This window comes from Diuraphis noxia, unplaced genomic scaffold (assembly GCF_037042655.1).
Source record: "Diuraphis noxia isolate RWA-SAM2 unplaced genomic scaffold, SU_Dnox_SAM2 contig0001, whole genome shotgun sequence".
Taxonomy (NCBI): domain Eukaryota; kingdom Metazoa; phylum Arthropoda; class Insecta; order Hemiptera; family Aphididae; genus Diuraphis; species Diuraphis noxia.
Window position 1 is genome coordinate 17027243 of NW_028301711.1, and position 13819 is coordinate 17041061.

The window sequence follows — 13819 nt, forward strand, 5'->3', positions numbered from 1 at the left end:
GGACTTCCGTTGACAAAGAGTAGTTCTAGTGCATTTTGGCCTATATTAGCATATATTTTTCCATTTAATAATGATGTCTTCCCTATTGGAATATATTGGGGAAATGAAAAACCAACCGATAGCAATCAATTTATGCAAGATTTTGTCGATGAAGCTAAGAATATAATTGAAAATGGAATCATAGTTAATGGTTCTTTAAAAAAAGTTTCGATATTCGTGTTTTCCTACGATACTCCAGCAAAATCCTTCATCTTAAAAACAAAAGGTCACTCAGGCTTTAGTTCATGTAATCGTTGTATTCAAGAAGGAGAATACCTTAAAAACCGTGTATGTTTTCCATATAAAAAAAATAGTAGCACTAAAAGAACACATGAAAATTACATTAATAGGACATATGATGACCACCATGTATCAAATGAATTGTCCAATATAATTGAGATACCGGGTATTGATGTTGTAAAGATATTTTCATTAGATTACATGCATCTAATATGTTTGGGTGTAATGAAAAAATTAATCATACTATGAACTCACAAAGGACCATTAAATGTTCGCTTACCAAGTCGAAAGACCCAACAAGTTACTTCTTCGCTATTAAAATTAAAAAAATATATAACTTGTGATTTTTCACGTAAACCTAGAGAATTGGAGGCAATACACCGTTGGAAGGCAACAGAAATGAGACAATTCTTGCTTTATACAGGTCCTTTGGTTTTAAAATATGTATTGTCGCATGAGTTTTATGTACATTTCCATTCACTTAGTATTGCAATGACAATTCTCCTTAGCCCTGATAAAAAAGATTATGTTCAATTTTCCAAAGATTTACTTGATTATTTTGTTGAGAACTATCAGCATTTATATGGAAAGCATTATTTATCAAATAATATCCACAGTATTTTACATCTAGTTGATGATTATAATAATTTTGGGCCACTTGACAATTGTAGTGCTTTTTATTTTGAAAATTATATGAAAAATATTAAAAATATGGTGAGGAAACATGAAAAACCTCTGCAACAAGTTGTTAAAAGATATGATGAAATGTGCAATTCCAAATCAGATAATTCAACAGTTAAAAACTCTTTAAAAAACTAACATTCCAAAGGACCTTTAACATCTGATACTAATGACCCTCAGTACACAATTTTTGTATTAAATAATATCAAAATCAAAACAAACAACCATTCCGATTGCTACATTTTAACTACAGATGATGTAGTTATTAAAGTTTTAAATATTGCACACTTTAAGAGTAGGTAATAACAATATTGCTATTATTGGTGTACCATTTTTATTTAAAAAAAATATGTATGAAAAACCAATCAAATCTTGCAAATTAAATATTTATGTGGTTAGTAATTTATCAGAAAATACAAAAAGTATTACATTAACTGAAATAAATAAAAAAATGATGCTTTTACCATTGAATGAAATTGAGTTCATAGCTTTACCTATTATGCACTCAGACCCATCAGCTAAAACAGTTTTATGACTATTAATGATATTCATTCATTATAATATTCAATTCATCATCCTAGTTTCAAATAATAAGAAGGTATACTTACAATATATTATAGTAGAAAAAAACTAATAAAACTAATAACTATAATAAGATCAAATATGACAAATAGCACCCAGTAGCTTGTGAAATAATTCACTATCCCATATAAACTATATTAGTATATTTCTCCTCTTTATTATCAGTTTATTTAGATAGATTTTATGTTGTGTAGTATGAGTTACTTAAAACAGTTTTCAATGTTAATGATGCCATATGTTTATGTATTATAATATATGCTATGTTATTATTAGGCATATTATGTATATTATATTCTTTTAATATTACTATAATTTTAAAAATTGTAGTTAAATTAAACAAATATTAGGTATATCTATTATATAACCATTAATCACACTAAACTTATAGCTACTACGTCCATTTTGAATAAATCACCATTATTTTTAACCTATTTTAATAATTTATTTGCTTTTAAAATATCTAAGATAAAGAATGTTTTTAGTTTTTAGTTATATTCAAAATGCTGTGGTCAGTAGTTACATTTGATATTGATAACTCAGTAGAAGCCGTTCCCAATCATTGGGTTAAAAATGACATGTGCGCCTGGCCCGTTAAATCGTCCAATATTGGTAGACTAATTGAAAAACGCACCCAAATAAACAAGATTGATTTTAAATTTTTGAAAGCTAGAGTTCTTTCAGCTAACATTAGTAAGTTTTTTGATTAAATATTTGATATTTTTAAAACTAGATAAAGTGTAGTTAAAATTAATAATGTAGTATTGTGCGTACAAATATGATATAATATAATGTGACATATATGCATTATAATTTTGCAGATTCGTTAGTTGAAGCACGGTTGAAAGCTAACAAAGCTAAAAATACTTCTGATCTTTCATCAGCTGATGATCAAATAACTGTTAGAAAGACTAGATTTAGATCATCTGCTGTGCTTGATCCAACTAACTATGATAAAAATAGTGATGAAAGCAATTCTGATTCTACAGGTAGGTCATCATATATTATATTGTTATGGTATAGACATATATTTAATAATGTTAAATTTTTATTTTTAATATTATATATATCACATATTTATTTTCAGTTGATGATGAAGACCGTGACCCTATGTATAGCAATGATGAAAAAAATAATAGTAAATATTTATTTTCAGTTGATGATGAAGAATGTGATCCTATATACAGCAATGATGGCAAAAATAATAGTAAATATTTATTTTTAAGTTATATGCGAAATATATTCAGTTTAGATTTATAATATTTCTGTTATATAATATACCTACTCAATACCTATATAATATTATATAATATATTATGCTAAACTTGTTATAATTTGAATTTATATGATTTTGCTTTCAGTTTCATTGGGTACATCCAGATCGCCTGACTTATGCCATATTAATACTGATAATAAAAAACATTCTTTGAAAAGTCAGCCATTATTAGATGAAGAAGATGAAGGCAATATCTGTAAGACAATTTCTTTAGAAAGTAACCGTCGGGAAAGTCTTCTGACACCCAAATGTATGTTTTACAAAATGATTTTTTTATTTGTCATTTATATTTACTCTTTTTTTATTGTATTATGTTAATTTATAGCTGGTAGTAAAAGTCTGGAAAAGTCTTGTTCAAACATGAGTCATGATGAAAAAACACCACAATATCATGATAACATAGATACTATTCAAAGCTCTTCAACAGTTATAAAAAGCAATCACTATTATATGATGAATACTATGAATCTTGGTTTTTTAATTTTAATTTTAATATAATTTTCTTATTATTCATTAGATGTTCATATTATACAAAAAAATGAATCTTTTAGTAAAAAACGAAGAACAGAAGAGCAAGATAACATGAATAAAAAGCATATAATATGTGAAAACGCTAATGATGGTAATATATATAATTAAATCACAGTGCATAAATCATAAAATAACTGTAATAATGTGTTTATAGTGTTTATATATTTTATTAATGTTAAATCATAATTCCTCCTATAACGTGATAATTTCTAAATAATATATTGTATTGATTATTTATTAATATAGATCAACTGAAAATGATGAACAAGGCAATAATTGGTCTTAAATATGAATTAAAAAGTGTATCATATAATATTGATTCCTTACAAACCATGACCAAAAACATTATGGATAAACTGTCTTCAATTAATTCTTTGCCTCAATCACAAGAAAGTAATGAGTATAATAATGCTACCTTTGCAGATACTTTATGGCCAATCCAAAATGAGAAGGAGCTTAATGAACAAGAAAGGTTACTTAAGGAGGATCTATCAGAAAGAAATATAATAGTATGTTGTAAAATTGTTTAACATTATTTGTTTTAGTCGCTCAGAAAAAAAGTGTAGTTTTAATCTGAATCTTTTAAACTCAAAATTATCAAAAGGTTTTTTTAATATAAGTTAACTATTTTTCCATACAAAAAACTATTCAATGTATAATATATAATATTATATTATATATATTTTAAATCCCTGCAGATCAAACAGTTATCCAGACATTCTGCCAAAACAATTCAAGAAACAACAAGACGTATTATGCAGAACATGTTTAGCGATGAATTGCTGAAAGATTATTCATACTTAGGATTTAAAGGAAAAAATGTTTTCTCTACATTAGGTAGTTGCAAATTAATCTTTGGTAAGTAAAATAATTGTTTTTGTGACAATACATTTAAGTAAACAGAATATCATTTTTTATAATAAGCATTATTAATTTACATAATTAACATTTTTATTATTTGTAAATAGAGTTATGTACCTAAATTAAAATTTTTTGTTTTAAATCATCATTCTTAATATACAAGGCTGCAAATATAATGCACTAAAAAAGTATTAAAAAAAATTAAATATAAAATACAAAAATGTTTTTATTTAAATAGTAGGTCAGGTACCCATTTATTTTTCTAATTTGTAAAAGTGAACAAAAATGTATACACTGATAATGGATTTATAGATTTCAGAGCAATCATGATTTTACTAGGTACCTATCGATTAATTATATTATGAGATATTGGTTTGTTGGACCAATTGAGACTGGATAGATCGAACAAAATAAAATATTTTAAGGAAATTAAAAGAGGCTCTTATATATGAGTCATAACAATTTCTGATACAACAAGAAAGAGATGATATTTTTATTTGGTTCTTATAATTTTAACAAAATGGAATTCTTCAAAGTTTCTAAAAAACTTAAAATATTTATTTTCTTAAAAAGTGCAAATTGTTGTTAAAATGTTGCATTAAAAACAATTGATCATTGCTGTATATTTTTATTTTTATTTAATCTATAACTGATATCTTATTATATTATTAAATCTGATTTTAGATTCTATAAGAAAGATTCAAAAATTCAAAGATATATGTGATCAAGACATATCTCTTGGAATAAAGAACTGGCTAGCACAAGCACCAAATAGAATAAAAAAAAAAGAAAAAAATATTATTACTCATTCTAATTCCTCATCTACACTGCATCGATAGTCACTAAATGTTAATAATTATCCAAGTTTGGAAAATGTATTTTTTTTTGTACTTTTAATAATATGATGCTAATATTATATAATATATGAATATACATATTAATATTCATGCATAAGGCAAATGATTTTTTTTTTTTTTAATTTTGCTATTTTAACTAAATAAACAGTTTTTATTACAAAGTTTGTTTTTTTCCCTAATTAAATTTATTTATTATATGGTAAACATAATAAAAAAATGGTGTTATGTATTCTTTATAGTAATTCTTGTTTTAAATAATTTTTTTACAAGCATATTATTATAATATGTTTTGTATCATGTATCTACAATATTGTATGATAATATGTTAAAAATATTGATACAATGTAGTAAGAAATATCTTCATAATATTTCTGGATAATATTGGTACAATGTAATAGGGAAATATGTTCATAATATTTTAAGTAATATTGTAACAATATGGTACAGCAATATATCCATAATATATCTGGAAAATATTGATACAATGAAGTGAGAATATATTTTCATAATATTGGAAGAACATATTGTAGTAACATGATCTTTTTTGCCATCACACATTGTCACCATATATCTTAAATATGTAACTCACTAAATAACCATGAAAAATCAATATTTAAACAATATTGATATGTTATTGAAACATGTAGATTAAATATGTATGCAATATTTCATTGCTGTGTGGGATATTCAAGATTTTGTTTAAATTCACTTAAAGTATGTTTTTTTAATTTTCATAATTATTATTATATCTCAATGGATACTAAATTTAAAATGTTTAAGACCATAAAAATTTATTAATATCAATATAATGTTAAAACAAATAAAATACATATTACACAACCAGTTTATAATATTTTATTATTGGTTAATATATATTTATAGTAGTACTATAAATAATTGTCTGTTATAAACCTAATATTATCATAGTTAAAAAAACTTGCGATATATATTAATATATAATTATAATAATTACTGATACTAAATATTTAGAAATTGCATAAATCAAACATTGCAAAAATATTGAGTTACAATATTGTGAGAATATATAGCTATAATATTGTGAGAATATAATAGCTCCAATATTGTGTAAATATATAGCTTTAATATTGTGAGAACATATAACTGCAATATTGTGTAAATATATAGCTATAATTGTCGACGCCATATAACACTATATAGCCACCGACCGGCTCACCACACACACACACCCACATCACATATCTGTTACCTGTTTGTACCTATATATTTATATTTTGTATTATTGTTTTTATTTCTGTTTTAATTGTCCGTATCAACTGTGAATTATTATATAATACGTAAATAGGTATCTCGCCGCCGATCGACACGCACACACACAAGACATCTCAATTTATTTTTGTATTATTATTTCTGTTTTAATTATCGTATATTATATAATATGTAGATTACGTGCGATCGCCCGCCGCTGTTAAGCGAATATACTTAGCACGGCCGCCCAACCAAACCAGTCTAGTTTCGGAGTATAAACGACAAATACGCGAATATTACGTGCGCAAATCGCCGCTTTTTTATATTATTATATAGTTTTTGTTTATTGGCACGAATTGCCAAGTGCTATATTGTGTCTAGTTGGCGCGAATCGCCACAAGAATATTATACTATTATTGTATACTTATACTTCGGGTGAGCGCGAATCGCCACCTTTTTATTATATTTTGTACGGGCGCGAATCGCCACCTTTTTATTATATTTTGTACGGGCGCGAATCGCCACCTGTTACCATTTTTTGTGCGCGCGCGAATCGCCGTATCAATTATATCTTGTTAAGACGCTAATCGTCCCAATTATTTATTTGATTTTTATATTATTATTTTTTGTTGTGTGTGTTTGATTATATATAGCTGTATAGGTAGCGGCTGGCCAGCAGTGCTCCACAAATTGTGAGTTTTATTTATTGTTATTCAAAATATTATTTATCATAAATTTATTATACAATACTGCATATTATTTAGCTGTATAATATTATTATTATTTATTTGGTTGTGCCAAACCGGCAATTTAATTTATTATATATTTATATTGTTGAGCCACAAGGGCTATATTATTATTATATTCTACATTTTCACCTGTTGGGTCAAAAGGGCCGTAGTATCATTATTACCGTTTATTATATATTTATCAGCATTTAAATTGAGTTACCATTTTTACTTAGAGTTACCGGGAGTTTACCAATTGCGCTTAAAATTACCTTTTCATATACCAATTGCGCTCTAAACATTTAAGGGTCGATAGACCAATTGCGCTCTAAAAATTTTAGGGTCGATAGACCAATTGCGCTCTAAAAATTTTAGGGTCGATAGACCAATTGCGCTCAACACATTTTACATTACCTTAGGAAAACTTATTATTTGATTAAATATATATATGAACATATTTTTGGTTTTTATTACATATTAACTGTTTTTTTGCGAGTATAAATGCATAATATATTGTGAGATGTATTATACAGTTTTACAAGGTTTATACAGTTTAGTCAATGAAATCTAAAATAAAATAATATTAATAATAATCAGAAAATAGGTGGTTAAATCATAAAGTAATAAGATTTTGAGTTTAAGGTAATCATGATGTTTGTATTTTGCATGCTTTAATAATAATAATATTTTTTTAAATGATAATTTGAACATGGCATTACAATTTAGAATAATATAATATGGTTAGTTTACAGAATAATATATTTGATCAATAATAAATTTTTTTACTACGAGGAAAGGAGATTATAATTATAACTATAACAGGGCAATTACATTAAATATTAAAATAATTCATTTAGTCACCACGAGGTATAATAATAACATTCTAATTTAAAAAAATATATAATACAAATATATATTAATAAATATACTAACCAGTCACAAGTTTTTCGGGAGGACTAATAGGTACATTTACATAATTTACATTTAAACCTTTTTACAATAATAATAACACACAATTTTTAAAAATTCTTTTCTGCTAATTTCGCCAGATTTGTATTTCTCGATATAAGAATTGATTGTTAATTTTTTTGTTAAATATGCTCTATTTGAAATATATTTATCATGTTCTGTACTATTTATTGCAATATACGTGCTAGTCTGAATTTCAATTATTACTTTTAAAAATACAAAAATATTTGGATGGGGAGAATAAAAGTTTTTAGAAAATGAAGCGTGAAAAGCTTCACATGCATTAGTCGTACGTTCAGAACTTATTGAATTAGACGCCCATAGTATCGGGGGAAATGTAGAATTAGATGATATATAGTTTTCAACAATATAATTAGTAAATTTGGTTAGATTTGAATTAATTGGTTGAATCGTCATTATTTCTTCTACAAACACATCCTCCACTTCTTCGTGTGGAAAAAGCGACAGACCAAAAATTAAATGCAGCCATTTTCCTACTTCAGAATTAGGGTTTTTATATTCTGTCTGTAGTCCACAACTTTGAATATTCCTCCACCAAGCTTGAGATAAATGAAATCTACATCCCACTAGGAGTATTGAAGGCCAGACTTGTTTAGATGCAAAATGTATAGCTTGTTCGAAATCGGCAACGACTGTTTTTGGGTTAAAATCGAGATTGAATGTTGCACATTTACTAATCAAAGCTCGAAATAAATATTCGTATGTGGATGACAGCTTGTTTGGCAGTAAAGAAAATATAAGTGGAATATAGTGACCATTTTTCAAACCATGTATCGTAAAAAATTGATAAAAAAATTTAGAACAAAATTCAAATGTTCCGTCGACGAATATTTTGTCACAACTACATAAAAATTCTAAATTTGATATTGTAGAAAAACATATTATATTCAACATATTGTCATTTATAAGCAATAAATTCTCACCCTTGTATGTATTAGTATCCAAATTATTTAATGTTGTATGCACTTCGGTTACATTTTTCGGTAATGGTGGTAGCGTTTTTCTACGAGCACGATAAACGCTTCGTCGTATAGAATGAACATCGTTTAATGTCAAATCTAACGCAGTTGATTGCACTTCATTCCGAATTAATTTTAGCGGTCGTGTTGTAACTTGGTCTGTTACTTTTCTTTTTAACGAATTTGCAACAATTTGTCTATTTATATTGACACTTGCTTCGTGGTTATGATCAAAGTTAGATTTTAAAAGTACCGTTTCACTTAGATCACTTAAAAAATTCGAAGTACACGATTTAATTGTACATCTCCATTTTATTCCGTTTTTTGAGATAGTACATTTTCGAAACTTAAAATCATCTAGAACTAATAATGGTTTATTTTTTTCACTCAGAGCTTTTGTAAAACGATCCATATTGTAACGTGAAACAACTCGAACTAATACCAAGAGACTAACAAGACATAAGTATTGGGTAACATCGACGTGTTACTCTATATAGTATTGTATATACTATATTGTATATTGTGTGCAACGAAACAATTAGGCCGATAAAATATATCCGATGATAATGAAAACTTGTTTTCGTACATCACTCAAATGCATACTTCCGTGATCATTGATCAAAATATGTGCGTGATAATAATAATGTTTCATAAAATTCCCGATACTGTTATAAAATATATTAAAACCAGTCACTTTAGCTAGTAATCAATTGATCAATAAATATCAGGCAAATTTTAATACAAGCGCAATTGGTATATTGACCGTAAAATATAAAGAGCGCAATTGGTACACTAACCGTAAAATATAAGAAGCGCAATTGGTACACTGACCCAAAATTATATGCAGCGCAATTGGTATATTGACCCTAAAATACAAATTTTGTTTTAGGCGCAATTGGTCCATAGCCGAGTTACCTATCTCCTTTATCAGTTAAGAACACACACACACAAATATACACATCTACACACACCACCACACACTAGCACTCTCTGGTCTTGCTCGGCGACCCCGTCCACTTCTCTTGAGTCGCTATAATATACACGTATACACATTTACACAGGTCGGTCGGTGTGTGCGTGCGCTACGAAGTAGTTGGGTAACCGGGCGCGCGTATTATTATCTTACGCTCCCGGCCCGTTCAATAATGTTGTGAAAATATATAGATAAAATATTGTGAAAACGTTTAATGTCCTGCCAAAAAATGTTTTGAAAATATTTTAAAACATTCTGACAATCTAAATAAAATATTTTAATGTTCACAAACAATATTTACACTGTTTTATGTTCTACACTAATGTACTATTTATTATAGACTTATTATTTTATTATTTATTATTTAACACTGATACATAATATAAATTTTATTAATTTGCACTTAACAATTAACATGTGCTTCTGTCTTACAATGACTCTGACTATATGTATGAACAACTGATATTATTATATAATACAAGATAACAACTATTGATAACACAGTTACCATACAACATCCTTCCCTTTAAGATACAAAATACGAATGATACAATAGATACATTAGCAGTTGTTTTGAACAATTAATACACTAATAAATTATGATTTACATTTTAAATTTTTTTTTTTTTTTAACAATATTTCAAATAATAATAATTACATTAATAAATAATGATATAAATGACAATAAAAATAATTACATTCAAAAACAACAATTAATAATACTGATTAATTACTGAGATCATAAATATCTAGCTTGGCTGGTTTTTTAACTACTCTTCCAACTTTTGTTTTTGTTATTTCACCATTCAATCCCTCACTCACTACTTTTTCATTACTCTGACTATCTTTAATTTTTTTCTCATTCACCACTTCTTCATTACTTTGACTATCTTTAATTTTTTCCTCACTCACCGCTTTTTCATTACTACTTACTCCTAATATTATATCATCATTGTCTTCATAATTTTCAAGATAGTGTTGTCCTTTTGTGTGACGTAAATGATATGATGTGCGCCTGACTATTTGCCCATTTTGTAGCTTGACCACATATGACCTTGGATAATTATCTAATTTACTTAAAACTTTACAAGGTAACCATACTCTTCCTTCATTTACAACCACATCATCATTTGCATTAAACTCATCTTTGGATTTAGTTCTTTTATCATAATAGTCTTTATATTTGGCTTGATAGTTTAACATTCTGTTTTCATCATTAACTTGAATTTTAGGTTTTAAAGTATTCTCATTTACTGGAAACTTAGTTCTTAATAGTCTACTCATGACTAATTCACAAGGTGAAGCTCCGATCTGTGGTAAAGTTGTACACCTATACTCAAGCAAAATGTCTAATATTTCTTTTTTTTCAAAATCAGCTTTCCTAAGCATTTGTTTGGCAGTTTGTACTGCTCTTTCTGCCGTCCCATTAGACTGAGGGTATCTAGGACTAGACGTTAGTAATTTTATATTATACATTACACAAAATTGCTTAAATACATCAGAGCAATAAGGTTGATTATCAGAGTATATTATTTGCGGATACCCATGTGTACTGAAGATCTTTTTTAACTGTTGTATAACTTCTTGAGCTGTTTTAAAATTTATTTTGATTATTTCTAGCCATTTTGAATAATGATCAAATACAATAACATAATCTTTACCACCATAAGTCAATATGTCAGAACTTATAATTTCAAAAGGCAGTTTAGCCACTTGGTGTTGCTGTAATGGCTCTTTTGTATTAGAATTTTTAAATCTATCACAAACTTTGCAACTCAATACATATTGTTTTATTTCATTATCCAACCCAGGCCAGTATACTAACTGCTTAGCTCTAAGTACAGTTTTATTCACACCATTATGTCCTTCGTGTAACTGCTGTAATGCCAACCGTCTCAGGCTGTAAGGCATAATAATTTTATTTTTAACATAAAGAACTCCTTTTTCAACAACAATATCATTACGAAGACTCCAATAATGTTGAATCTCACCACTAATCTTATTTTTATCCTTTGGCCAACCTTCATTATAGTATTCTAAAATTTTCACTAGTACTTGGTCATGCCTAGTAGCCTCAGCTATTTTTGAAACATTTATAGTATTATTAATTGAATGTACTACCCCTTCAATATTAATTTCCTTGTCAAATTCATTATTAATATAATTTCTCGACAACAGGTCTGCAATATGCATTTCTTTGCCTGGTAAATAATTAATTTCTAAATCATAGATCAATAGCTTGAGTTTCATTTTTTGTAATCTATTTGATATAACTTTATGAAAATTTTTTTTATAAATCGATGTTAGTGGTGAATGATCCGTCCAAATTTTTGTATGATATCCATAAATATAATTATGAAATTTACGACACGAAAACAAAATGCTTAACATCTCTTTGTCAATTTGTGGGTACTGTTTCTCTGAATCTGTTAAACTCCTAGAGGAAAATGCTACTGGCTTTCCTTCTTGCATTAAGCAGCAACCTAGTCCACTACTAGAGCTATCACATTGAATACTTATTTCCTTTTTTGGATCAAAATTAACAAGGACAGGTGAGTTAGTAATTATATGTTTCAATTGTCTTATAACTTCACTATGAATGTTAGTCCATGTCCAGTGCACATTTTTCTTTAACAACTCTCTTATGGGAGCAATCAATTGTGACATATTTGGTATAAATTGCCTAAGGAAATTGAACATCCCTATAATTCGTTGTAGTTCTACTTTATTTTTAGGTTCTTTTAAACTGTTAATCGCCTCAACTCGTTCCGGGTCAACTTTCATTCCCTCCATACTAAAAATCATACCTAAATAATTGATTTCTTTCTTTTTATAGATAAACTTGTCTGCATTAAATTTTATTCCAACAGACTTTGCCCTTTCCAATACAGACTTTACCGCCATATCATGTGTTCTTTCATCCTCAGCAGCAATTAATATGTCATCAAAATAAATTTTTATATTTTCAATATCTCCAAAACACTTCTGATTCTGTTTTTGGAACTCTTCAGGAGCACATGACAGCCCAAATGGAAGCCTAGTAAATTTATAATATCCAAAAGGCGTACTAAAGCAACATATATTGCTGGACTCTTTAGACAGCTTAATTTGCCAAAACCCATTTTTAAGATCTAACAATGAGTACCACATTTTATTACTTAAGCTCATTCTAATCTCATCCATTGTTGGTATTAAATGATGTTCTCGAATTATGACTTTATTTAATTCTGACGGATCTAAACAGATTCGCAACTTTTTATTGGGCTTTTCAACAATAACAATATTACTTGACCATTTACCTGGTCTATCTACAGGTACTATTACACCATCTTTAGTCATGATATCTAGTGTTTTTTTAAGTTCACCCTTTATGGATTCTGGTACCCTCCTTGGTGGATTAATCCAACCTTCACTATTCTCTCTAATTTTAATATCATACTCCTCTGGAAAATTTCCTAAACCTTCAAACACATCTTTATAATCTCTAACCAACTGTTTCTCCACATCATTACTATTAATACTATTTACTTCTATTTTACCAACCAAACCAAACTTAACACATGTGTCTAGTCCTAAAATAGGTATACATTTATTTTGTATTTTATCATCAACAATAACAAACCTGAGCTTAACATTTTGATTGGAAATCAAACAATTCATTTTTACAGCCCCAACAAATTTAATAACATATCCCCCATATGCTTGAATCTTATAATTAATTTTTTCAACGATTTCATTCCTTTTGATATTATTAAACAGACTTAAAGGTAATATATCAATGTCCGAACCAGTGTCTAACATAAAATGTACATCATAATTATTAATTAATATATTCTTAAACCATCCATTCATATTATTAGGGTTAGGACACTGTTCAC

General features: G+C 27.5%; 1 protein-coding gene and 2 pseudogenes across 2 annotated transcripts in view; 2 read left to right on the forward strand and 1 right to left on the reverse strand.

Annotated features, from left to right (window-relative positions):
- The window catches only part of LOC149060000 (uncharacterized), a 57127-nt pseudogene that overhangs the window by 24049 nt on the left and 19259 nt on the right, over positions 1-13819 (forward strand).
- Positions 1-13819, reverse strand: part of LOC149060001 (uncharacterized) — a 40817-nt pseudogene that overhangs the window by 22160 nt on the left and 4838 nt on the right. The gene's annotated exons all lie outside the window — the stretch shown is intronic.
- On the forward strand, positions 3598-5109 carry LOC149060004 (uncharacterized). Its single transcript, XM_089217190.1, has 3 exons — positions 3598-3855; positions 4045-4204; positions 4892-5109. Exons 1-3 carry the CDS (start codon positions 3604-3606, stop codon positions 5044-5046), a joined length of 567 nt encoding a protein of 188 aa, XP_089073316.1. The 5' UTR covers positions 3598-3603; the 3' UTR covers positions 5047-5109.